Source organism: Schistocerca serialis, chromosome 1, assembly GCF_023864345.2.
Source record: "Schistocerca serialis cubense isolate TAMUIC-IGC-003099 chromosome 1, iqSchSeri2.2, whole genome shotgun sequence".
In the NCBI taxonomy this organism is placed as follows: domain Eukaryota; kingdom Metazoa; phylum Arthropoda; class Insecta; order Orthoptera; family Acrididae; genus Schistocerca; species Schistocerca serialis.
The window spans coordinates 1,220,813,278-1,220,840,939 of NC_064638.1; the positions used below are offsets into that span (position 1 = coordinate 1,220,813,278).

The window sequence follows — 27,662 nt, forward strand, 5'->3', positions numbered from 1 at the left end:
ACTAACTTATGCTAATAACAACACACACAAAGTTAGCATACTGACAGACTCTTGAAGTAAAATAAAAGGGCAGTTATATAAACACCAGACAGCCGGCGCCAGTGATGACAGTAACATTGGAGCAGAATTACAAACACCAAGATACATCAACATAATGACAAAAATGCATATGCACTTATGCTAAAAGACAAAACATGAAAGGGCAAACACCGTATAACATTCAATAAGTACAACAATAGCTGAAGTACAAAATTGCAAGTAACACCATACAACAATATGAGAAATGCAAGTTATATGTCTCAAAACAGTATTTGTGGGGAGGGATAAACTCTCGCAACCAACTTCTTATTCAAGTCTGATCGTGCAGTCATGTACCTGGAAGATGCCAATACGATGTGGTTCTGATCCACTACTCCCGTTGTGTCCTTATCGCAGTGTCCTGGTGTGATAATATTCAACCGACACAGGTGCACGGGGTAACACGCATGTCCTGGCCTTTTTCGAATGATAGAAGTCAGATGACGTCTACGAAGTTGCACCGAGGCGAAACATGGTGGCCGGCCGCGGTGGCCGTGCGGTTCTAGGCCCTCCAGTCCGGAGCCGCGATGGTGCTACGGTCGCAGGTTCGAATCCTGCCTCGGGCATCGGTGTGTGTCATGTCCTTAGGTTAGTTAGGTTTAAGTAGTTCTAAGTTCTAGGGGACTAATGACCACAGCAGTTGAGTCCCATAGTGCTCAGAGACATTTCTGAAACATGGTGGAAAAGAGATGATCGGTTATATGGCTGCCCGTAGACTGCTGAGGGACATGCCATTTACAGTTCAAAGAGTAATAAACAGTCTATCGCATCGTCGATATGAAATCCTTATAAGGGACTTCACAAAATGACTCTGAGCACTACGGGACTTAACATCTCGAGGTCATCAGTCCCCTACAACTTAGAACTACTTAAACCTAACTAACCTAAGAACATCACACACAGCCACGCCCGAGGCAGGTTTCTAACCTGCGACCGTAGCGGTCGCGTGGTTCCAGACTGAAGCGCCTAGAACCGCTCAGTCACAGCGGCCGGTCTGTAAGGGTCTGTTGTTGGGCGTAACTGGCCTTCTGTAATACTCCTCTTGCCAAGGCGGTCAACAGTTTCATTATCAAGAATGGCATTCTGTCTAATTCGGAGTATTTAGACGAGAATGCTAAAGGTCTGCGCATCTCTAGTGGCTGCCAAGACCTCCAGAACACGTCTGTTGGTCTGTTTATAAAGCGCGGGATGCTGCAATTTCAGCAGCACACTTTGAGAGTCTGTAAGTATCAGGACGAACCTGAATGTCTGGTACCATAATGAATAGGTTCCCTGATGGCCATTAGCTCCGTCTTGTAGAGACGAGGTTCAAGTGAAATTGCAAGCATTTGGCACAAACCACTAGAGGGCTAAAGAAGGCGTATCCCACATCCGCTTCACATTTAGAACCGTCCTTATAGATATGAGCATACTGCGGCCATGTCCACCCCCGGTAACTGAGTGGTCGGCGCTACAGAATGTCAGTCCTAATGGCCCGGGTTCGATTCCCGGCTGGGTCGGAGATTTTCTCCACTCGGGGACTGGGTATTGTGTTGTCCTAATTATCATCATTTCATCCCCATTGACGCGCAAGTTCCCGAAGTGGCGTCAAATCGAAAGATTTGCACCCGGCGAACGGTCTAGCCGACGGGAGGCCCTAGCCACAGGACTGGGGCCATTGCATGCTGAGAAAATGCTCCAGGTCGCGAGTGATGGTCTTCTTTCGCAATCCTTCAAAGCTGAATGTGTAACCATTTCGTACGTGTAACCTGCCTGCTTGCCAGCAATGATCTTTTTAAGACGATAATTGTAGTTGTAACAGGGTAACGAGCATGTACAGGAAAGAATGTGCACGTTACTGTCGTTTTATTGGATGTGTCATTAACTGTCTTGTGAAGCTGGGGCTGTTATTCAGATCTCTGATGTATATGAAGGAGGTCATTCGAGAGACAGGTCCTTGCTGCTGAAAAGTACACGGAGAAAGAGGGTGATTGATGGAGTGAGACAGAGATGACTTACCTCTGATGGTAATTGACGCATGTTGCAGGGAATGACAACACATAGAAAGATAGATCCTTTATCATTTAGCTACAAAATAGCTGGTCAGCAACTGGAAGCAGTTAATTCCATAAATTATCTGGGAGTGGGCATTAGGAATGATTTAAAATGGAATGATCATTATGTTGATCGTCGGTAAAGGAGATGCCAGACTGAGATTCACTGGAAGAATTCTAAGAAAACGCAACCAGAAAACAAAGGAAGTAGGTTACAGTACATTTGTTCGCCCACTGCTTGAATATTGCTCACCAGTGTGCGATCCGTACCAGATGGGGTTGATAGAGGAGATAGAGAAGATCCAACGGAGAGCAGCGCGCTTCTTTACAGGATCATTTAGTAATCGCGAAAGCGTTACGGAGATGATAGATAACCTCAAGGGGAAGACTTTTCAGGAGAGACGTTCAGTAGCTCGGTACGGGCTTTTGTTGAAGTTTCGAGAACATACCTTCGCCGAGGAGTCAAGCAGTATATTGCTCCCTCCCACGTACATCTCGCGAAGAGACCACGAGGATACAGTCAGAGAGATTAGAGCCCACACAGAGGCATACCGACAATCTTTCTTTCCACGAACTATGTTGTTGTTGTTGTGGTCTTCAGTCCTGAGAGTGGTTTGATGCAGCTCTCCATGCTACTCTATCCTGTGCAAGCTTCTTCATCTCCCAGTACCTACTGCAACCTACATCCTGCTGAATCTGTATTCATCTCTTGGTCTCCCTCTACGATTTTTACCCTCCACGCTTCCCTCCAATAGTAAATTGATGATCCCTTGATGCCTCAGAACATGTCCTACCAACCGATCCCTTCTTCTAGTCAAGTTGTGCCACAAACTTCTCTTCTCCCCAATCCTATTCATTACCTCCTCACTAGTTATATGATCTGCCCATCTAATCTTCAGCATTCTTCTGAAGCACCCCATTTCGAAAGCTTATATTCTCTTCTTGTACAAACTAGTTATCGCCCATGCTTCACTTCCGTACATGGCTACGCTCCATACAAATACTTTCGGAAATAACTTCCTCACCCTTAAATCTATACTCGATGTTAACGAATTTCTCTTCTTCAGAAACGCTTTCCTTGCCATTGCCAGTCTACATTTGATATCCTCTCTACTTCGACCATCATCAGTTACTTTGCTCCACAAATAGCAAAACTCCTTTACTACTTCAAGTGTCTCCTTTTCTAATCTAACTCCCTCGGCATCACCCGACTTAATTCGACTACATTCCATTATATATTCCATTATACCACGAACAATACGAGACTGGAATAGAAGGGAGAACCGATAGAGGTACTGAAAGTACCCTCCGCCACACCCCGTCAGGTGGCTTGCGGATTATGGATGTAGATGTAGATGTAGAATGGGTATTTCTGCTGTGGTGTTCCCCAGAGGGAGAAAAAGCGGATGGGAAAGGGTTGAGGGCGAGAGAGGGAGGGAGAGGGGAGAGAGAGAAATAAAGAAAGAGTGAGAGAAGAGGGGGGGGGGGCAGAGTTTTTTTTTAAATCAATCTGACAAAGCCTACAGGGGCACGGTCACCCTTATAACCTCTGGTCCCCTTCCCCATAAAAAAGTTCTGTATCAGCCCCGGATATGAGGGACTATATACGTTGTCACCCCTCCAATCTGTACAGTTGAGGCAGAGAAGGCATCGTACCATGGTGAGTCCCATAATTTGTGAGAGGTCTTCTTCAGAACGGGTACACATTTTTCTGGGAATTTTAGGTGAATCTTTTTTTTTTTTTATTGTCAAGAAGGAAACTACGTAGTGTACAAGACAGGGTACTTACGTCGACCTTGACGCCGTCGATCTTGTAGCTGTGCTGCGGCGGGTGTGAGCGCGGCACGTATCGGTAGAACTCCTCGTCGTCCTTGTACCACTTGACGGAGTAGAGCGCGTCGTCCTCCAGGTCGTACAGGCACTGCAGCAGAGCCATGTCGCCGCGCACCTTGTACTGCGGCACGCTCAGCCGGCGCAGCTGCAGCGCGCCCGCCGCCGCCGCTGTGCAACACACGGGCGCTCGCTGCATTAATGCCTCCACCACTAATGAGGGGGGCAGAGGGGGCAGGGGGACAGGGGGCCCGATAACTGCTGAGCGCGCGCTGCGTGCGCACTATAGGAGGGTGGCCATTAACGGTCCACCCGCCTGTGTAATGATACAAGGATGGCTGTGTGTAACGAAACGACAGGTGTTGTTTACTGTCCACTTTGACAAGGCCTCTGAATGAATAAACTCCTCTCCGTGTCTTTCTGCGGTGCGACAGATTGCTCGATGGCAACCATGGGATTTGCTGGGGTGGAGGCGTGTATGTAACACTTGGATTTAACTGAATTTGCATGAGAGCTGCTCACACAGTTAACCCCCCCGCCCCCATACCTGCCCTTTAACCATCACTTTATCTTATGCACAATAGAGAAATGAACGCAGATTTTACAGTTTTAAACATGGCTGTTACTCAGCAACTGTATACTAGTTCCAACAAAGGATTACACAGCCAACTGATTTCATATAACTGGTATGTACATCGACCTAAGTTTCGACACCTACTAGGGATGTCTTCATCAGAATGAAATTATGATAAATCGTAAAATTACATTTCTAAAAAGCAAGGGTCAGAATGTAGAGGAGAGCTGATCTAAATTCTGACCATTGCATTTTAGCAATGTGATTTTATGATTTATCACGATTTCATTGCGATGAAGACACACCCCTAGCAGGTGTCGAAACCTATATGAGTGTACCTACCAGTAATGTGCAATCTGTTGGCTGTGTAATCCTATACTGAACACTAATAACATTAATATGGTTCCTGGGCAAACTGAGACCCTTACAATGTTGCGCACAGAGATTATCGCAAGAAGAGCGATGCGTTTTGTCTGGTGTTCTTGTAGGAAGCTTGGAAGCGTCACGGAGATGTAGATCAGACGCCAGTGACATTCACTAGAAGAGAAGCTTTGTACATCGCAGAGAGATTTCAGTTAAAATCCCGCGATAAAAATCAAGCAATACATAAAGTTTTCCCCCGCACATCTAGCGAAGTTATCTTGACTAGCAGAGTAAGAGATCTTTTATTTCATGCGTGTCTTATTGATAGTCATCAATCGCGACTGGAAAAAATGGTGAGGAAATGGTAGAGGTACACGAAGCAGCCACGCACTGTAACGCAGCTTCAGCGTGTTGGTATAGTCTGCTATTTGGCTTTCACCTTCAAAGTAATTGTGGTATTACGCTGCAAGATTTACCGTATAACGCCAGTATAAATTGACTTTCTTGCAGTGGTTTGAAACATCGAAGCACATTAAACACTCAACTAACCACCATTATTCCATTTTTATGGTTCCGTAACTGATACGGTAACAACGAAACCCACACAGGACCACTGTATTGTCCGTCTGTCGTTCTGTCCATACGACTGTTTGCCTTTCTGTGCATCCAAATGTTAAGAACCCATTTCCTGAGGAACGGGTAGAATTATTAATTTCAATTACCGGTGTAAACATTTTAAGCATCTAAATCAATTCTATTCAAAGAAAGGGCCATTTATGTTACATATTTTGATACTGGAAAACTTCCGGTTGACCTAGAATCATGAAATTTGGCAGGTACTAAGGTTTCTCAGTACAAGGAAAGGAAAAAATCCAAAAATTCCTAATTTCTAATGATATAATAAAAATAAATGTTGTGTCTTTTTTTACCCGTGTGTTTTTCTATCCATCTCTTAAGGCCCTTTTTCTCTGGAACGGTTTGGCATATCATGTTCGAATTTATGTCACATACTAATATCCATGGCCCTTTGGCGGAGTAAAACTTTTAAGCTGCTATGTGAATGCAGTCAAAACATACGGCCATTTATGCCAAATGTTTTGATACTCGAAAACACACTCGTCGAAACCTACTGAAACGTTACGTTACAAACAAGTAAAAAAGTAGCGCCAACTTTAATTAATGCAGTAAAATATTATAAATAATTTTACATATATAAGTATATTTGATACTAATTGAAAGAGACGATGTTCTAATGAGATGATGTATTTTTAATTATTCGTGAATTATTTTGTAAAGACGTATGTGTAAGTTAAATGTGTAAACAAAACTCTGTGAAACAAAACGTAATAAGTACCTTCCCTTGTGTAGTGATAAAATAAATCGGAACGCGAGGAGCTCTCTCTCGTTTGTCCTTCGCTATCGAGACAGACTGTGTGTTACTAGAACGCTTTTGTTAAATAATTATCTTAATTTGACGTTAAGTTGCCGTGTTTCACTTGAAATCCCTTTCCTTGCTATTTATGTTGTATATGATTTTATTATGCATTTTCTTAGTCCAGTTTCAGGCTGCATCGCAGAGATGTTGCTGGCGAATAATTTCGTGACCACGGCCGAGCACTGTTAGTGTTCATTCGCCGTTTAAACAATCAGATTACAATTCATACGTCCCTGACACCATTTTAGCGATATTTTTATCTCATTGTACAGGCAAATGTTATTACGCGAGCTACATAAAATTTAGATCGGTCGTTGGCCTCCAAACAACGTCGATTACCAACGCACTCGCCGGTCTCATGTAATGACGGGGATGGAAGGCAGAGTTGAGCTTAATTAGAAAAGGGAGTAAACTTTTTCTGTGTTATGTTTCATCATTTCACTAGTATTGCCTCCAGCAGAGCCAGAATGATTCATGTAGTGTTCTCAACCAGTAATTACAAGTTATTCAGTGATTTCTTAAAAGTGATGTTTACTAGCAGAGATAAAATCAATTAACATTCCATTCTAAACAATCAATTCATATCTACCTAAACAAATATCAATACACAGAAGCGCCAAAGGGACTGCTATGGGCATGCGGATTCAAATACAGAGATATGCAAACAGACAGAATACGGTACTGCAGTCGGCAACCATTTTATCGTCAGGGCACGAGTGATGGGACACAGCATTTTCGAGGTAGCAATGAAGTGAGAATTTTCCCGTACGACCACTTCACGAGTGTACCCTGATTATCGGGAATCCGGTAAAACATCAAATGTCCGTCATCGCTGGGGCCGGAAAAAGATCCTGCAAGAACGGGACCAACGACGACTGAAGAGAATCGTTCAGCGTGACAGAAGTGCAACCCTTCCTAAAATTGCTGCAGAATTCAATGCTGGGCCATCTACAAGTCAGCGTGCGAACCATTCATTGAAACATCATCGATATGGGCTTTCGGAGCCGAAAGCGCATTCGTGTCCCCCTGATGACTGCACGATAAAAACCTTTACTCCTCGCCTGGGCTCCTCACCACCGACTTTGGACTGTTGATAACTGGTCGGATGAGTCTCGCTTCAAATTGTATCGAGCGGATGGACTTGTACGGATATGGAGACAACCTCATAAATCCATTGACCCTGCATGTCAGCAGGGGACTGTTCAAGCTGGTGGAGGCTGTGTAATGGTGTGGGGCGTATATAGTTGGAGTGGTATGGGAAGCCTGGTACGTCTAGATACGATTCTGACAGCTGACACGTACATAAGCATCCTGTATGATTGCCTGCATTCCGATGGACTTGGGCAATTCTAGCAGGATAAAGGGACACCCAACAATTGCTACAGTGGCTCCTTGATCACTCCTCTGAGTTTAAACACTTTCGCTGGCCACCAAACTACCCAGACCTGAACATTATTGGGCATATTTGGGACGCCATGCACCGTGCTGTTCGGAAGAGATCTCAACCCCCTCGTATTCGAACGGATTTATGGACAGCCCTGCACGATTCATGGTGTCAGTTCCCTCCAGCAGCGAAGAGTCAGTCCATGCCACTTCCTGTTGCGGCACTTTTGCGTGCTAGCGTGGGACATACACGATATTAAGCAGGTGTACCAGTTTCTTTGGCTCTTCAGTGTAATGTAATATATCATAGCTTATTATTTTTATTTCGAAGCGCTGCACTATATAGTGTACTTCCCGTTGAGTTAGAATAATGAAATTTGGCAAGAAACGATGTTTCACACTGCAAGTAAAGTGAAAAATCCGGAATTGTCAGTTAGTAATTGTATCACACGAAACAATATTTCTTTTGTGATTTGTTATCCGAAATCAGACTTCAAATTTAAACGTTCTCGAAAGTCTTGGAGCCCCTGGGCCCGATATCTTGGCAGTATTAATGTCGTTAACAGCAAAAGTCGTCAATATATTCAATTCCCGGAATGGATAAACTGTCTGTAGTCCTATTGCGTGTGGCCAATTTTTTTATTTGTAAAAGACCTTTGTTTGCTGTGAGATGGATCTATCAACTAAACACCTCGTTGTTTGAAACAAACTTCTTTTCAAGCAGCAGATAAAATGTCGTCTCTTAATGTAGTAAATCGAATAAATACGAGATTAATGAGGAGTAGCAGACATGAGAAGAGCTATAGCGGTAGCATGAAGATTGTGAACAGTGAACTAGACGAGCAAAAGCTGAGATAGCTTTCCTTGCTGAAAGAAGTCTGTTACTTTCAAATACTTGCTCTAACTTGTGGACGATATTTCTGAGACTGTAATTCTGGTGTCGTTTGATGCGTGTGAGATAGAAGGATATCTGAAATTAGGTGTACTGATGAGGCAGGGAATGAAAAGATCCTTCGCAGCATCGGTGAGATCAGAAACATGTCAGAAACATTAAAAATAAGTAGGAACAGGATGACTAAGGGACACATAAAGGTTAAAAGCTGTAGGAGAAGAAAAATATAGGGATATAACCCATAAATAATTGAGGACGTTGGTGAAGTTTACTCTGAGATTAAAATGTTGGTACAATAGAGGAATTCGTGGTGTACCGCATCGAACCGGTCAGATATCTGATGACCTACAATAAAGTTGTGCCCCAAGTAGCAGCATATATTTCCATATTTCACACAGCGCAATGAATTCATTTCCAAACGTGTCAAAGGGACGAACGAATGTGAAATAAACTCATGTCCCGTCTCCCTCTTCACACATTTTTGCAAAACTAAATCTTCATGTTTTCGAGATTTTTCTCCTTACATTGATGTTTTAGATACGTTTTATGAACCCTGGTATTATAAGATTCGGAGATAATGTGCTTCAAGGATATCACACTCCAGGAATACATACCAATGTAGCTTTGACTAAATCTTATCGCGTGCAAGAACAAAAATCAAGCCAAATACAAAAAGAGGATGTCTATTGCTCTCCAGGACTCTTATACGGAACCTCTAGAATGAGCTGATTTGCATCCCAAATGGGAAGCGATTGAATATAATTACGAATTTAATCTCGTTGGTTCTAATGCCGGGTCTGTTCGAATAAAGGGAACCGAAGTGGAAACGTATAGCCTACTGGAACCAGCTCATGAATAGCAAAACTACTTCAGTTGCCGTAGACCGCTATTAGGCCTACTTGCAGTTTGCAACTTCAGCGTATCACAAATTACGGACTTACGAATTCCTGCAGAAAATTAGAATAAAACGTATTTTGCATATACTGGTGGCACTCAGTTCTATAAAATGGAACCCGTATCTCTGACAACCGTCTGAATTCCTCTTATGGTATTTTACATGTTTTTATAGCAAGTGCAGTTTACTATAATTCGTTGCGTTACATTTCAATGAATGTGTAGTTTTCGGGGATATAAGAGACAAAATACAAAATACTTATAGTAAAGTACAATCCAGTAAATGACTGCATTACCACAAAACAGGAGAACAGCTGAATAACTTGGACTCTAGACACTACGGACGAGCAGGGAAATCAAGAGAAATGTGAGAGAGCCAGTAGCCCGTCTCAGAGAAATAGTGTGTCGTGCATTAAACAAAAGATTGCCTTCCTAATTTCCCTGCTGTGGTGAAAAAATTAACAGCAGGAAAGTTGGAAATATAACGTTTTAAACAGATCATTCATAGCAAGGACATGGATAAGACAAAATTTTAGCAGTGACCCCTAATAAGAATCCAACTTCGCATTTCTATGAGATGATTAATAGAAACCACCTAAAAGTTTAATCATGGTTTGTAGATGGCAATTGTAGTGACATGTCTCTGCACTTTAAAAAAAAAAAGTCAAAACTATTACGCCACGTTATTTATACTATAGGCCTCGATTGACCAAACAAGAACAATAAATTTTAAACGGGATGTAGTGGGTTTGGTGTTGAAAAACCAATTTTTCAAAGATTTTCTTACTCTGCAGATTTAATCTGCAATGGTGTTACAAATTCGATCTTGATTGTAGCATTACAGATGTCTTTAGCAGTTAAAATGATTAACGCTTTACTCCCTAGGACCACACTGTTTCATGGATTTGGGAAATGGTGACGGGGTCTCTTCTTCTCTCAAGCCTGTAATAGACAATAAACCACACAATTTTCCAGTAGGAAATTGAGAATGGTCTGGCCACATTCAAAACAGGTATGTTGACAGGCTTCGCCAAATGCTTCCCGTACTTTTTCTATTACATTCTCCGTTAAATAAGTTTCGTCTTACAATTCCTCAACGTATTCTTTCTATCTCTTCACCAAACAGCGTTTTCCCCTTTGGGGTTGTCTTTGACTGTAACCGATTTCGTTGCTTTGAGTCTGTTAAAAAATGTATTTGCTTTTCTGCAAGCTATATCATTTCTTCCATTTCGCATATTTTCTTCCCACTTCTCCGTGTATTTCTTCATGAGAGCTTTCCTTTGATTTACTTGCTTTCCTATTGACTAAACTCCTTAGTAAACACCTATAGCATCCAAATAAACTAAAAATCAGTACAAAATTAGTGTATTTCTATTAGTTTCTCGCTGATGCCTTTCTGCGTTCGCTAGTTCATTTAGCGCTCTGTGAATTCGCATACTTAACGCTGCCAACTCTGAGACGCTGCTAGTTTCAGAACTGCAGACTTCAGCAGATTTCAAGAGGAAAAAGAAATTCGAGAGAGCGGAGGGAAATGCTCGAGATGACCGCCCCGCGACCCGGAGGTCGGGTAATCAGTCGCGAGCGGCGCGCAGCCCGGGACGTCAGCCGAGATTACGCTAATTAGCGGCGACAAAGCGGGCCGCCGGCTGAACGCGTTAATTACCGCCTCTTTGCATGCAACACTCGCGCCGCCACGCATTTATTATGGCCGCCGGGACGCCCGTGCTCAAAGCACGAGGTGACGGCGGGTTACTCCGACCAAGATCCGCTTCTGCACCTGCAGGAGGCCTTAAAGGCGTCTCGCAGACGTGGTCTCGATTTAACTCTGCATCTACTTGCGTTGACCAAGGAGAAACCTTCACCAATGTAAAGCTGTGTAACAAGTTTTGCCAGTTATTTTTACGTGCCTGTCCCCGATGTTATTCAATCTGTATATTGAGCAAGCAGTAAAGGAAACAAAAGAAAAATTTGGAGTAGATATTAAAGTCCATCGAGAAGAAATAAAAACGTTGAGGTTCGCCGATGACATTGTAATTCTGTCAGAGACAGCAAAGGACTTGGAAGAGCAGTTGAACGGAATGGATAGTGTCTTGAAAGGAGGATATAAGATGAACATCAACAAAAGCAAAACGAGGATAATGGAATGTAGTCGAATTAAGTCGAGTGATGCTGAGGGAATTAGATTAGGCAATGAGACACTTAAAGTAGTAAAGGAGTTTTGCTATTTGGGGAGCAAAATAACTGATTATGGTCGAAGTAGAGAGCATATATAAAATGTAGACTGCCAATGGCAAAGGAAAGCGCTTCTGAAGAAGAGAAATTTGTTAACGTCGAGTACAGATTTAAGTGGCAGGAAGTCGTTTCTGAAAGTATTTGCATGGAGTGTAGCCATGTATGGAAGTGAAACATGGTCGATAAATAGTTTGGACAAGAAGAGAATAGAAGCTTTCGAAATGTGGTACTACAGAAGAATGATGAAGATTAGATGGGTAGATCACAGGAGGTATTGAATAGAATTGGCGAGAAGATGAGTTTGTGGCACAACTTGACTAGAAGAAGGGATCGGTTGGTAGGACACGTTCTGAGGCATCAAGGGATCAGCAATTTAGTATTGGAGGGCAGCGTGGAGGGTAAAAATCGTAGAGGGAAACCAAGAGATGAATACACTAAGCAGATTCGGAAGGATGTAGGCTGCAGTAGGTACTGGGAGATGAAGAAGCTTGCACAGGATACAGTAGCATGGAGAGCTGCATCAAACCAGTCTCAGGACTGAAGACCACAACAACAACAACTTGACTGAAGTTAATAGCTCCAGCGTCTCAAAATATTCTCATTCGGGTGGTGCGAACATCGTCTTTATCGTAATGTTCTTACCTCTGGTTTCGAAGGGTTCGAATCGAAATTGATGCAAATGTGCATGTCACGAAGTTATATTTACTCATTTTGTGTAGTACGTCTGCTGAATTACAGCTACAAACCTACTAACGTGGGGAAGCGTTCACATCAAATTCGCAACACTGGTGGCTTTATTTTCACCAGCTGCGACATAGTCGCGTATACAAGCAGTGATCCAATACTGACAAATGTTTTTTATTCCAGTCTTTGATCACAATATCAATTCTTTGGACGATTACGGTTTCAGTCAGTAACGACGATCCTCGGATCTACAATATACAAATATATACACCTAGTGGGCGGTATGTCTTTCAACATAATGCAGCAATACGTATCACAATATACCATCATACAACCAGGGAAATGTACAGATAAAATACGGTAAAACGTACCTTTTGCACGCCATGTCCTAAAGTGATAAGGCCGTAATGGCATCGTCAAGACATATAATCAGCACAGCATTGTCACAAAGGTCTGAAATAAGGTGTAGAATAGGCCCCATCGTCCAAACAGTGATTATTGCAACTGGATACTGGAGTGCAGTAGCTACCAGAAATCTGTTTGCCTACATCCTCCCTAGATGTCGCTACTGTGGGCTTAGATGTAGTCATCATTTACGCAAAAACATAACCTGATAAAAATGAGCTATGGGAGCAGGCGACGAACGCGAGTGCCTTTGCCATACAGTGCGACATCGCCTGCAGCGCCTTTCCTGGGCTCGTGACCATGCCGTTTGAAGCCTAGACTATTAGAAAACCGTGGCCTGATCAGATAAGTCACCATTTTATCTGATTGTCGAGTTCGGGAGCAGCACAGAGCCCATGAAGCCAAGGACTAAAACTGTCAACTAGGACTGTGCAAACTGATGGTGGCTCCATAAACGTGTGTGGTGTGTTTACGTGGACTGCGTCCTATGGTCAAAATGAAGCGATCATTGACAGGTTCGCAGGAGAGCTTCTGTAAAGTTTGGAAGGTAGGAGACGAGATACTGGCAGAAGTAAAGCTGTGAGTACCGGTCGTGAGTCGTGCTTCGGTTGCTCAGATGGTGGAGCACTTGCCCACGAAAGGCAAAGGTCTCGAGTTCGAGTCTCGGTCGGGCACACAGTTTTAATCTGCCAGGAAGTTTCATATCAGCGCACACTCCGCTGGTCATTCTGGATTGATAGGAAATGACTATGTTTGGCTACTTGGAGATCATTTGCAATCATTCATGGACTTCATGTTCTCAAACAACGATGGAATTTTTATACATGCCAATCCGAGATGTCGCAGGACCACGGTAGTTAGCAACTGGTTTGAAGAACATTCTGGACACTTTGAGTGAATAGTTAGGCACCCAGATCACCCGACATGATTCCAATCGAACATTTATGGGACATAACCGAGAGACCAGTCTGTGCGCAAAATCCGGCACTGGCAACACTTTTGCAATTGTGGACGGCTATAGAGGCAGCACGGCCCAGCATTTCCGCAGGGACATCAGAAGACTTGTTGGGTACATGCCAAGTCGAATTGCTGCATGACGCCGGGAAAAATGAGATCCGACACTATAGTACGAATAGTAGTAGCTGTCCCACGACTGATACTTCTGCCGGCCGGTGTGTCCGAGCGGTTCTAGGCGCTTCAGTCTGGAACCGCGAGACTGCTACGATCGCAGGTTCGCATTCTGGCTTGGGCATGGATAAGTGTGATGTCCTTAGGTTAGTTAGGTTTAAGTAGTTCTAATTGCTAGGGGATTGATGACCTCAGATGTTAAGTCCCACAGTGCTCAGAGCCATTTGAACTGATACTTCAAAACACAAGTAATAAAGTGATGGTTTCAGCCAGAAACCTCTCGTACTCACAGGGTTAAAGAGTCTTTGAGCGACTCACTTATCTCACAACCAACTCCCTATGCTCGGACCTTTGTTAACTACACACAATGTGGTGCTTTCTCATTAGTTGGGCAATTTTATTTTTTCGACTTGATGATTAAAACTTCACATCTACATCTACATAGACTCTCTGCAAGCCACCGTACGGGTGAGTCACGTAGGGTACCATGTACCCCTACTAGTCTTTGACACTAGCAAATAGAGTGATGGAAAAACGCCTGTCTATATGCCTCCGTATGAGCCCTTATTTCCGGAATCTTACCTACATGGCCCTTACGCGCAGTGTATGTTAGTCTCTTTACAATCATTCGGCAATCAGCTTCAAATGCTGGTTCTCTAAATTTACTCAACAGTGTTTCTCGATTATAACGTCGTCTTCCCTCTAGGGATTCCCATTTGAGTTCCCGAAGCATCTATGTAACACTTACGGATAGTCAGAACCTACTGGTAACAAATCTAACAGCCCACATCCGAATTGAAACTTCGTGGCAGATTAAAACTGTGTGCCGGACCGACACTCCTCCACTGTGACAATCGTGAATGACCGATCGCATTCTTACAGCTGGTTCATTCTCTAAGTAGCCACACATAAATTCTAACCTGTGCTCCAGTGACCAGTTTGGAAGAAAACAATGAGATAATGGATGGAGCCATGCTTGTGGATGAATGTCCTTGCCAGAATTCTTAAATGTTTTGAATTTACGTGTAGTAATGAACAGCTTGTAATCAATATCATCATTGTTACTTCGTTTCGGCGGTTCCATCTCAAAATTCGGTGTACCTTGCCCATTTCTTTCATAATTTCCGAATCTTTGCCTTTCGCGGGCAAGTATTCGACCATCCAAGTTATCTAAGCACAACTCACGCCCCGTCGTCACAGCTTTACTTCTGCCTGTACCTCGTCTCCTACCTTCCAAACTTTGCAGAAGTCTGTCTCGGTTCGGCACTCAGTTTGAATCTGCCAGAAAGTTTCATATCAGCGCACACTCCGCTGCAGAGTGAAAATCTTATTCTGGAAACATCCTCCAAGTTGTGGCTAAGCCATGTCTCCGCAGTATCCTTTCTTTCAGGAGTGGTAGTTCAGCAAGGTTCGCAGGAGAGCTTCTGTAAAGTTTGGAAGGTAGGAGACGAGGTACTGGTACAGGTAAAGTTGTGAGGACGGGGCGTGAGCCGTACTTGGATAGCTGAGATGGTGGAGCACTTGCCCGAGAAAGGCAAAGGTCCCGAGTTCGAGTCTCGGTCCGGCACGCAGTTTGAATCTGCCAGGAAGTTTCACATCAGCGCACACTCCAGAGCGAAAATCTCTTTCTGGACACATCTGAACTGTTTCGATGTCTTCCTTCAATGCGATCTGGTACCAATCCCAAATACTTGAGCAGTACCCAAGAGTGAGTCGCACCAGCGTCTTATATGGAGTCTCTCTTTCCTAAAATTACCCCAATAAACCGAATTCGACCATTCGCCTTCCCTATCACAGGTCCCACGTGCTCGCTCCTTCTCCTATCGCTCTGCAACGTCACTCCCAGATGTGTAAAAGACTAGACTGTGTCATGGAGGACACTAGTAGTATTGGTTCCGAAAATTACAAGCTTGTTCTTTCTATTCGTCCGCATCAACTTACATTTTTCCACATGCAGAACTAGCTGCCATTCATCACAGCAACAAGAAAGCCATCTTCTTACAGTCACTCAGCTTTGACCCCTTACTGTACACCACAGCACCATCAGCAAACAACTGCATTTCGCTGCCCACCCTGTCCGCCAAATCATTTATGCATACAGAGAACAACAGTGGTCCAATCACACATCTCTGGGGAACTCCTGACAATGCCCTTGTCTCTGACGAACATTCGTCACCGAGGACTTTTTTGAACAGCCTGCTGTGGGGTACCGTGTCAAGTACTTTCCGGAAATCTAGATATAAGGAACATGTCTAGTGCCTTCATCCATAGTTCTGCAGTATATTATGTGATAAGAGCGCAAACTGAGTTTGGCGAGGGCCTCGTCATATCTGCTGAATTTTCCGTAATTGTCCGTTAATTCCAGTACTGTTTCTGTAAATAAGGCAAGGTACAGAGACGAAACACTCTTTGCAGAATATAAGGAATATGCCTAGTGCCTTCATTCATAGTTCTGCAGTCTATTATGTGATCAGAGCGCAAATTGAGTTTCGCCAAGGCCTCGGATTTTCATATCCACAGAATTTTCCGTAGTTGTCCGTTAATTCCAGTACTGTTTCTGTAAATAAGGCAAGGTACAAGAGACGAAACACTATTTGCAGAATATAAGAAATATGCCTAGTGCCTTCAATCATAGGTCTGCAGTATATTATGTGATCAGAGCGCAAATTGAGTTTCGCCAAGGCCTCGGATTTTCATATTCACAGAATTTTCCGTAGTTGTCCGTTAATTCCAGTACTGTTTCTGTAAATAAGGAAAGGTACAGAGACGAAACACTTTTTGCAGAATATAAGGGATATGCCTAGTGCCTTCAATCATAGTTCTGCAGTATATTATATGATCAGAGCGCAAATTGAGTTTCGCCAAGGCCTCGGATTTTCATATCTACAGAATGTTCCGTAGTTGTCCGTTAATTCCAGTACTGTTTCTGTAAATAAGACAAGGTACAGAGACGAAACACTCTTTACAGAATATAAGGAATATGCTTAGTGCCTTCAATCATAGTTCTGCAGTATATTATGTGATCAGAGCGCAAACTGAGTTTCACCAAGGCCTCGTATTTTCATATCTACAGAATTTTCCGTAGTTGTCCGTTAATTCCAGTACTGTTTCTGTAAATAAGGCAAGGTACAGAGACGAAACGCTCTTTGCAGAAGCAGCTTCGGACAACGTGGCGGCGAGGCGAGGAGGCGCCCCGGCGAGCCGACCCTGGGGTTGCTCAGCTGGCCCACCACTGCCGCACCTGGGCGCCCACCTCACGGTTCCCGGCTCGCTACTGTACGGCCGTATTAATCACAGCGCTTATCTCTCTCTCTCTTCGAAGCACCTGTTGATATATGTGCGGCGGCGTGCGTGCGTGCTCGCGAACCGCATTCCCGGAGAGGTTGCCCGCAGGCGCTGCCTCGCGGGGCGACGTGATAAATTCCTGTTTTCCGTGATGGCCGGTAACTCTCTTAGCAGCAACAGTTATCTGTGCCACTGGAGATGACGGCTGATTTACGAGCGCGTGGCCGTACCCAGCAAGCGTCCGTCAAGCGCTCGCAATGAGTAACGGCGAAGATCGCTCGGGTTGATAGGAAGAAAATGGGCGCGATGCATGTACACTTGTTTTGAGCTGGATCACATTTCTAAATAGGCTAGGAAAGTCTATGTTTTCGTGTTCCGTGTTTCGAACACAATTGTCAGAAACCTTCAAATATTTTCCCATATTGTACCTTTTCAAGTCCCAGCCAACGCTGTTCGTAGCAAAATGTAATGCCTGCAATATTAATTTAAAATTAAATACCCTTCGAGAATTAGAGTTTTGTGTTGAAAGGTAAAGATGAATTTTTGAATGGGATGCCGAGCTAGTTAATACAAATGTAACAATATGCTACAGTATTGAGAACTGATCTTTCATTCTGCAGCAGAGCTATAGATGTTTGTTACGTCCTAGAAGAACAACATTAGGCAAAGGAAGAAATACTTCAATACATTCACGAAAGAAGAAAATACAAAAATGTTCAGAAAAAGACAGGAATGCAGCAACATAATTACACAGGATTGAAACAAATAGTGCAGCGAAGAAAATTGTCGAAAAATCGAAAAACAAATTATCATCGGATGGTCAAACTCAGACTGTAAAAAAATCAAAATAACATTAAGTAAAATTAAAAACAAGACTGGCAACATTCAGACTGCCACGGGAGTTCCACTCTTAAATACGGAAGAAAGAGAGGACAGGTGTAGGCCTCTATGAGGAGGACGACTTATCCGATAAGGTGGCCAAAGAAGGAGCCGGAGTCGATGGGGAAGAGATAGGGGGTCCAAAATTAGAATCGAAATTTAAAACACCTTTGGGAGACTTAAGATCGAATAAGGAAGAAGGGATAGATAATATTCTATCGGAATTTATAATATCATGAGGGAAGTGGAAACCAATCGACTATTCAGTTCTGTGTGTAAGATCTATGAGACTGGTGCTATATCGTTAGGATTTCGGAAAAATATCATCCACAGAATTCCATAGATAGCAAGGTAAAACAACTGCAAAATCCATCACTCAGTCAGCTTAGCAGCTCATGTATCCGAATTGCTGACGGCATAATTTACGGAGGAAATGAAAAGAAGATTGAAGATATGTTACGTAACGATGAGTTTGACGTTAGGAAAGGTAAATGCGCCAGAGAGGCACTTTTTAAGCTGCGGTTGGCAATGGTAGCAAGATTGAAAATAATGGATTTGTCGTCCTATAAAAAGCGTTTAACAATGTAAAACAATGCAAGATGTCCGCAATCCTGAGAAAAATGGGGTGAGCTATGGGGACAGAAGGGTAACATACAAGATGTACAAGAATCAAAATCGAACAGTGTGCATGGAACATCAAGAAAAAAGTACTTGGATTAAAAATGGTGCACTCTTTCACCTCTACTGTTCAATCTATACAATGAAAAAGCAAAGGCAGAAATAAAAGGTTAGAGAACGGGATTAAAATTCGGGGTGAGAAGATACGAATGATAAAATTTGTTGATTACTTAGCTATCCTCAGTGAAGGTAAAGAACTACGGGCTCCCTTGAATAAGTGCAGAATATGAACTGAGCGGAAATGCGAGAAAGAAGTAAGTAGTTAGAATTAGCAGAAATGACAATTTCGACAAGCTTCTCAACTAAATTAGTGATCACGAAGTTAAGGAATTGTGCTACGTTGTAAGCAACATAACCCATAATGGACAATGCCAAGACATAGACAGCTGACTATCACAGGCAAAGAGGACGTTCGTGGCAAAAAAAGAATACTAGTAACAAGCATAGTCCTCATTTTGAGGAATAAATGCTTGGGGCACGGCACTGTAGTAGTGAATCACAGACTCCGGCCGGCCGGTGTGGCCGTGCGGTTAAAGGCGCTTCAGTCTGGAACCGCGTGGCCGCTACGGTCGCAGGTTCGAATCCTGCCTCGGGCATGGATGTGTGTGATGTCCTTAGGTTAGTTAGGTTTAATTAGTTCTAAGTTCTAGGCGACTGATGACCTCAGAAGTTAAGTCGCATAGTGCTCAGAGCCATTTGAACCACAGACTCCGTAAAAGCTGTAACGGACGTGATCGAAATGTTTGAGATGTGGTTCTACAGTAGAATTTTAGGGATTATGTGGAATGATAAGGTAAGGAATGATGAAGGCTCTCTTAGCACACTCGACTATGGAAAGAACGCATGGAAAATATTGACAAGAAGAAGAAACAGGCTGACAGAAAATGTATTAAGATGTAAGAGAATACATTCCATGACACTAGAAGTGACTGTAGAGTGTATAAACCGTGCAGGAAGACACTGAGGATGTAGAGTGCAAGTGGTATCTAGAGAGGAAGACAGTGGAGAGATTGACACAGGAAAAGAATTCGTGGCGTCTCGCTTCAAACCGATCGGGAGAGTGAGGGCTCGGAAAAAAAAGGAAAAAGAATAACAGACTGTAACTGTGTGCCGGACTAGAATCCGGGAAATCTTAATTTCGAGTGCAGTGCTCCTAGCGCCTGGACTATCTTGTCACGACTCACGAACCGCAGCCCATTTGTTTACATCTTTCTTTCCAAACTTCTGAGAAGGTCTCCAGCGTACTTTGTGGGAGTAGAACTAAGCGCGGATGTGTCTCGAAGATGGTCATGCAGTTCCAGTGCAAGAACTCTTCCAGACACATTGTACATCAAACTGTAGTTCAACGTTAGGAGCATAACTTCCTAGAAGGCTCAACCAGTGTAAATGTAAATGGTTCAAATGGCTCTGAGCACTATGGGACTTAACATCTTAGGTCATCAGTCCCCTAGAACTTAGAACTACTTAAACCTAACTAACCTAAGGACATCACACACATCCATGCCCGAGGCAGGATTCGAACCTGCGACCGTAGCAGTCCCATGGTTCCGGACTGAAGCGCCTAGAACCGCACGGCCACCGCGGCTGGCTGGAAATGTAAATGGTGAATGGCATTGTTGGCTGTAATACCCAAGGAGGTGAGTTCATCCGTCTGTCCCAAATGGGTGTTTTTCTGCGGCCTTTCCTTTCGGGTATGTGAGAGTAATCACGTATGTGTGTTTGTAGATTGTAGGTGAGCGTAATGCGTGCATCTGCAGTGCAACGTTTGGGTCGAGCGATAATGATGATGAGAGTAAGGAAGGATTGAAACCCGGTGCCGCACACATTCTACTCCTCCGGAATACTATTACGGGAGGTGCCGAGCCTAGCATGCCCATCCTACGGACGGATCGCCAGCAACACTGCCAAATGCTCTCACTTAATGAGACGCTGCTGACACGTTTGGAATTTAGGCCAGGACACTGTTACAAGGTCTGGTCATCAGGAGCCTTACGCCACCACCAATTCTTCCCTTGCTAGCCAAATAAAGACATGAAAATAAGATCCATCTCCAGGATTCGAACCAGCTTATCTCCAGGTCGAGCGCCACTGCAAAGGCGTGCGTAGTGACCTCGGCTACGGTGGCGAATATGCAACCAATAAATTGCTTCCCACTACATATAATCCTGGAAAATGCGGTGAAAGTAAACTTAAAGAGATTGGAGCTCTGCAGAAGCCTATTCAACAATTTTTCTTCCCACACACTATTCGCTACTGGAGCAGGAAAGCGAGAAGTGCCAATGATAATGTTTGGTTTGTGGGGCGCTCAACTCCGCTGTCATCAGCGCCCGTACAGAGTCCCAACTTTTCCTCAGTCCAATTTTTTTTTTTTCACAGTCCAATCTAGCCACTGTCACGAACGATGAGGATGAGGATGAAATGATGATGACGACACAAACAGCCAATCCCCAGCCAGAGAAAATCCCCCAAACCGGCCGGGAATGGAACCCGGTACTCAGTGATCCAGAGGTAGCAACACTAGCCACTAGACCATGAGCTGCGAACAGAAGCAACAATGCTACACAAAGTACCTTCTGCCACATACTGTAACTCAACTCGCGGAACTTAGGAAGATAAAAAATATTGTCATTTCACTTTCACAACGCGCCGATAGAGTAACATGAAAAAGAAATAAAATCAATGAAAACAAATCAAATTGTGGCTAAAATGTCAAAAACAAGTGATGGTAAAGTGGGACTGTAGTATAGAAAATAATTTATAACTTCTTTATTTTCAGCATGCTGGATGGCAATAGACAATAACTTGCTGTGATTCAGGAATACTACAAAACTGTCAGAGTTGCACAAGAACTTGTCTTTTTTTCAGTGGCGGCCAGTTTTGTACCATTGTAGTTCACTATCGAACCATCCACAATGTGTATACACCGGCCACATTACTTGTATGAGTAGATGAGTGCAAAATGCTGTTTGCGTACGACTGTTCATTGCTGGATGCAACAAAACAATGTTACGTGAGCGTTGAGCGTAGTTAGTTGACCATTAAAATAAAACCAAACTTCTGAGCAATCTTGACGGTTTTGTAATTTAAATGAATAACTTATGAGTTCGTGAGGCAAGGGGAAACAGCTAGTGTTATTATCCAATACACACTAGGACCTAAGAAATCTTTCTTTGTTCTCTCTCTTCCCTAGCGTTTGTACCGTCTTGTGCGGGTTCCGCCTTTTCAGGATTTGGAAAAAATTTCTTTTATTATTTAATTTTATGACCAGATAGCCGATCTGACACGGTAATCAAGGTAGCCCAAGAGAGGGAACCCTTGTGGTCCATCTGTCTGTGAAGGATATAAGAGTAGTCCAGTATGCTATCGTATTTTAACGGCTGATGTATCGTAATCTCTGGGGAAGAATTTGGGGACCAGCCCATCATCTGCCTAAACGAGCGTGGAAAAGAGCCTAAAAGCCACTTACCAATCAGAGGCCGTAAATCCACAGCGCGGATTCGATTGGGGCATCAGTCACCAACCCTGACTCGTAAAATAGCACTCTGTGCGTTACGCTACACGACCAAGTCAGGATAGCAATGTAGAGTACACTTACTACTAACAGACCCTAACTCGGAGATTGCCATGTCGTTGGACTTCTAGAACGTTCCAGAAGGAACAGTTTCGCGCCAACAGGCGGCGAGTTCCCTATTAGCGTGCGGCGCCTGGGAAGGCGCGGAAGAATAATGGCAGAGTTGGACGTGTGGGTAATGGTGACGGTCCAGGCGTCGAACAGAGCGTCGGGCGAATTTTATGTCGTTGGTTAAACATTAGTTTAAGGCCAAAAGAACTAGAGTGAATAGAAAAAGTGGTTATATAAGAGAGGAAGAATTTTGAGAAGCATCGAACGTTGTAAGTAGAAAAGTGGATCGTTGAATATTACGTGAGTGGCAACCATTGATGCCATGTTGCCTTTTTAATATTGCTAATGTGACCGTCGATGTCAGTGGACACTAGAAGAAGCCCAATTATCTATGGGCTGAACTAGAGGCGCAGTTAAATCTATATGAGCGTAATTCACACGGTTACTTTTTCGTTGTTAGGGCGAGTGCTGTGAGAGCGTATATGATAGACCATGGACCATATACTTGTTGCAAGGATAAACAGTCAGTCTGTGTTTCAGTTGAGCGACTTTTTATCATTACAATAGTGTCATTAAACAAGGATCCCTAAAAGCATATGAAGCAGTTTGTAGATCGGTAAAACGCAATAGCTGCCTACGTATCTAGAAGTAATCGCTACCCCTTTCGCTCGTCCGCTTGCCGAAAACAAACACTGAAATAAACGTGGGCCGTTACACAAGCAAGGTAATCAGTAATGATTATTCAGTCTCTATTAAAAGCTACAATTGAAAGAAAACAGCCCTCGGTCACTATTTTTAACGAATGCAGTCCGTTTTGCAACCTGCACCACGCAAGTAACGAGCAGCCCTTAATGGCTCGCCATCACAGTTTTCTTTATCTTAAATATCTTTGTGACTAATGCCCTTTTGGCATATTTGTTATTTTATAAATGACGTAAGTACTGCCAGTCTTTCATGATGATTCCGTACTTGTACTCTGTATCATACGTTTTTAGTCATAATTCTGTGACCATGTCATAGACCATTCTTTGATTTAAATTCTGAGAAAGACACTTCTAGCCGGGTTCCCGGGTACGATCCCCGGCGGGGTCAGAGATTTTCTCTGCCTCGTGATGACTGGGTGTTGTGTAATGTCCTTAGGTTAGTTAGGTTTACGTAGTTCTAAGTTCTAGGGGACTGATGGCCATAGATGTTAAGTCCCATAGTGCTCAGAGCCAAGACAATCCTAGCAGTGTTGAAACCCAGTTAATTCGTTAAAAATAGTGACCGAGGGCTGTATTCTTTCAATTGTAACTATTCACGGTCTCTGAACGGGCAACCATGTACAAAACTTTTATTAAAAGCAGAGTTGTGAACAATGTGGACTCACTGCAAAACATTCCCCCTACTCACAATTTGTGAATGATGCCCTATGGCAATCGTAGCTCTGATACAGTATAAGCTTACACTAGCTATGAATAAAACGGAATTGTACAGGTTAATTATTATTTCTGACGACGTAATGTTATCTCGATCAAGTACGTTGAACTGTCATTATAGCTGATGAAGACTGGTGCAGTCAATAGTGGTAGCAAATAAATTATTTTTGTCAGTAAGTTCAGTTCTGTTTCCGCTACTCTTCGTTATCGTAAGGGATACCATAACGCGCAACTTACAGAAATCTGTATAGTGCTATATATTGACGATGTGACGAGGGAGGATCTTGAAACTTAAGCCCAAACGTAATAAGAGAATTTACAAACACTGGGCTTCGGTTTAAACATCCACAACACTGAGTGCATCGAAACGCACAATTTCCTGGAGCTTCTCGTACCATGATGGACACATTTCTATATCTAGGTACTCGACTGCAGACAACGTCACTGAGAATGTGCCAGCAAGTACTGAAGCGACACGGATGCAATTCAGAGACTTCTTTGGAGTGCTTTGTGGTGATGCCTAACCACATAAAGTCAAATATACCGAGTGATTATAATTAATGTTAAACTTTCAAAACGTCGTAGAAATAACACCACTGGTCAGAATGACGTCAAATTGCGACGGAATATTATCGAAGAAGGGGAAAAACGTATGGTAGAAGAAAAAAAAATACAGTGGAAATTGATCAATAGATGGCACTGTATTTGTCATAATACGTAAATGAAAACACCTGTCATGCTCTCGACTAACTGAAGTTGGTATAAACACACCGGGTAGACGGCTTTTCTTCCTTTCGTGTCTGAGATGTTCGGCATGAGTGTCTCAATGCAGGATCGCGCTCTGCTGTATTACAAGAATGATAACTGCGCACACGTCGCTCTGCAGAAGTTCCAGACACTGAAGGGTTTGAAAACAGGCGTTGGTCTGATGACTGCCGTGTCTCTGGAGAAAATGGTTCGGAAATTCGAAAAGACGGGTTCTTTTGGCGTGCAAACTGGTAGAGGTAGGAAACGAATTTATTCGACGTAAGTGGAAGCAGTGGCCACAGAAATGCGGGAGGAGTCGAGTGGTAGTGTGCAAACGTGTAGTTCACTGATAACTGCCAGAAAATTGGACATACTCGTGTGCTAGGAGCAGAACATCCTACGAAACATCCTTCGTTCCTAAGCATTCAACACTACCCATGTGCACGAGTTTCTTCCTGTTGACCTGCCAGCAAGAGAGACCTTTGATTTAGGATTTCTTGCTCGCATGGAAGTGGACAATGACTGGCCGTGGAAGATTTTGTGGACAGACGAAGCCCACTTCCGTCTGACAGGATATGTCAGTACACAGAATTGTCGAATATTACCAACGGAAAATCCACACGCAAATCAACGAGTACCATTTCATTTTGAAAAGGTCACTGTGTGGCGCGTGTTTACGACATCATTTATCATAGGGCCATATTGTTTCGAAGACACGGGTGCTTCCGGTCCTTTTACCTGTACCGTCATTGGTAAACGCTATGAGTGTCTTTTGCACAACTAAGTCGCTCGCTCGCTCGCTCTCTCGCTCTTTGCCTAGTTGGATAGTGCCTGACTATCTCTAGGTTACGCAAGTTAAGTGCTTTGCACTATTCCCGCACTTCCGAATGTGTATTTTATTTAGGTGGTACTATTGTTTGTGTTGGTCCTATTGTGTGTTGAACATTTTATGGTGGTTAATATACATCACTGTGGCAATTACTCACTGCCTTAGCAGGTCGGACCATCTCTTTGTGCCTCTTTTGTGTGGGTTGTTTCCGAGATTCGAGACAAGCCTATTTTTGGACTGCTGTGACTTTTCATAGCAACATCGAGCCGTCGGTCTAATTCTATCCTTTATTGTCTGTACTCCTATGATATTATTTAGCTTCCTATTTGGGAATTCACGCGGGAGTTTCATGATCATCCTAAGGATTCGACCCTGGAGGCCCTTCCATCTTTCGATGTGGCAGCCTGCCTCATTGCCCCACATGACTGCCGCACACTCCATTACCGGCCTTATAAGGGCGAGAAACAGCGTAATACCGCGGCGTGTGGGTAGGGTTGTCTTCGGGTTCAAGATCGGGTAGAGTGTTCTCAATCTTCCATAGGCTTTACCCCTAATGTCCCTCATGTGTGGCCCCCACGTGAGGCGTCTGTCAGGGTCACCCCGAGGTACTTCATAGTGCGGGTCCATAGGATAGGGCCTCCCATGATCCGCACCGGCTGTAGGTCGATGGGGATATTTTTCCTCGAGAAGATGGCTCCCTTACTTTTTCCAGCATTGCATTTAAGGCGCCACTTTGTGGCCCATGTGCCTTGAGCTTCACATGCCGTCTGCAGGTGGCGGCGCATGAGGTTCGCATTCTCGCTTATGGTATACAGCGCGGTGTCATCCGCGTATAATGCGAGCGAGACTCTGTTGGCATTTGGCGCGTCCGAGGTGTACGGGGAGTACAGCATGGGTCCGAGAACAGAACCCTGCGGTACTCCCGCCTGCATGGGCCTTGCTATGGATATGCCCTCTCCCGCACGGACATTGAACGTTCGTCCACTGAGGTAGGACCCGATAAGACGGACGTTTGGAGTCGGTACCCCCAGTGCGAACAGTTTGTATAGGAGGCCCTTGTGTCATACAGAGTCGATAGCCCTAGAGACATCAGGCAGCACGGCCTCTGCGTACTGTCGATTCTCTAGGGTACTCATCGAGTCCTCTGTCAGAAGTAGCAGCTGTTGCTCGGTGCTGTGTCGCCGTCGGAAGCCGAACTGTTCCGGCGGGATAAGCTCCTCCGCTTTTACATGCAGCATTAACCTTTTAGACAACAGGCGCTCGAATATCTTAGAGATTTCTGGTAGAAGGCTGATGGGCCTGTAATTCTATGGGAGGCTGATGTCTTTGCCTTGTTTTGGGATAGCAACCACCTATGCATGTTTCCATGCAGAGGGGAAGTTGCCGGTCTGAATAATTCGATTGAAGATCGCGGTGACGGAACGAATGGCTGTTTGCGCAAGCTGAAGTAGTATAGCGCTTTCCAGCTGGTCACACCCACCAGCTTTCCTCGGGTTTAGCTGCTTCAGTTGTGCCTCTGCTTCCTCCTCTGAGAATTCTTCGATGTCTGCTACTGCTTCCCCCTCGAAAAAGATTGGGAGCCGTTGCTGCACTAAACGTATGTGCTCCTCGTCAATGGGGTCCTCTACGGGTGTGAAGTTTTCCGCAAAGACATCAGCCGGGGCACTGGCCTTGGTGTCAAGCACGCAGGTCACCTCACCCTCAAATTGTAGAGGAGGGATGCTTTGACCTTTCCTTAAGAAGTACTTCGTCATTTGCAATGCTGACCCATCGTTTATTTGCAGGCTAGCTATTTTCCCTTTCCATTCCCTATTTCGTTGTCCGTCCACCGCCACTTTCAGCTCTCTCCCGAGCCTGTTGAGGAGGCACTTAGTGGCTGGACTTCTAATCACCTGTCACTCACGGAATACTCTATTTTTGTCGGCTATGGCGTCTTATAGTTCTGGGGAGAGCTGGCGGGAGAAGTCTTTCATTCCTTGTGGGACTCTGGGGAATTCCTTTTCTACAGCCTGTATAGTTGCTGCATTAAATCTTCTGATGGCCTCATCAGTACCTACGTCATTGAGTGTGCCTTGCAGGCTCTCTCTAAACTGCTCCCAGTGGACTTTCCTACTGGTCTACGGTGGCTCTGCAGTAGCTGACCTTTGACCTCCAGGTCGAAAATTACCGGGAGGTGATCGAACGAGAGCGTGTTTCGAGTCGTTGCCGTTGTTCGGTTGCCCACTCCCTTCAGCAGGGCGATGTCAAGCACGCCGCGGCCGCCTTTCGCGGGG

The 27,662-nt window shown here is 44.1% G+C and overlaps 1 protein-coding gene across 1 annotated transcript in view; it reads right to left on the reverse strand.

Annotated features, from left to right (window-relative positions):
- LOC126419064 (uncharacterized) overlaps positions 1 to 27,662 on the reverse strand; it is a 188,563-nt gene that overhangs the window by 39,703 nt on the left and 121,198 nt on the right. Inside the window, exon 2 of the mRNA XM_050086146.1 lies at positions 3,901 to 4,112. Within this exon, the coding sequence (XP_049942103.1) occupies positions 3,901 to 4,112 (212 nt within the window). The remainder of the gene's footprint in view (positions 1 to 3,900; positions 4,113 to 27,662) is intronic.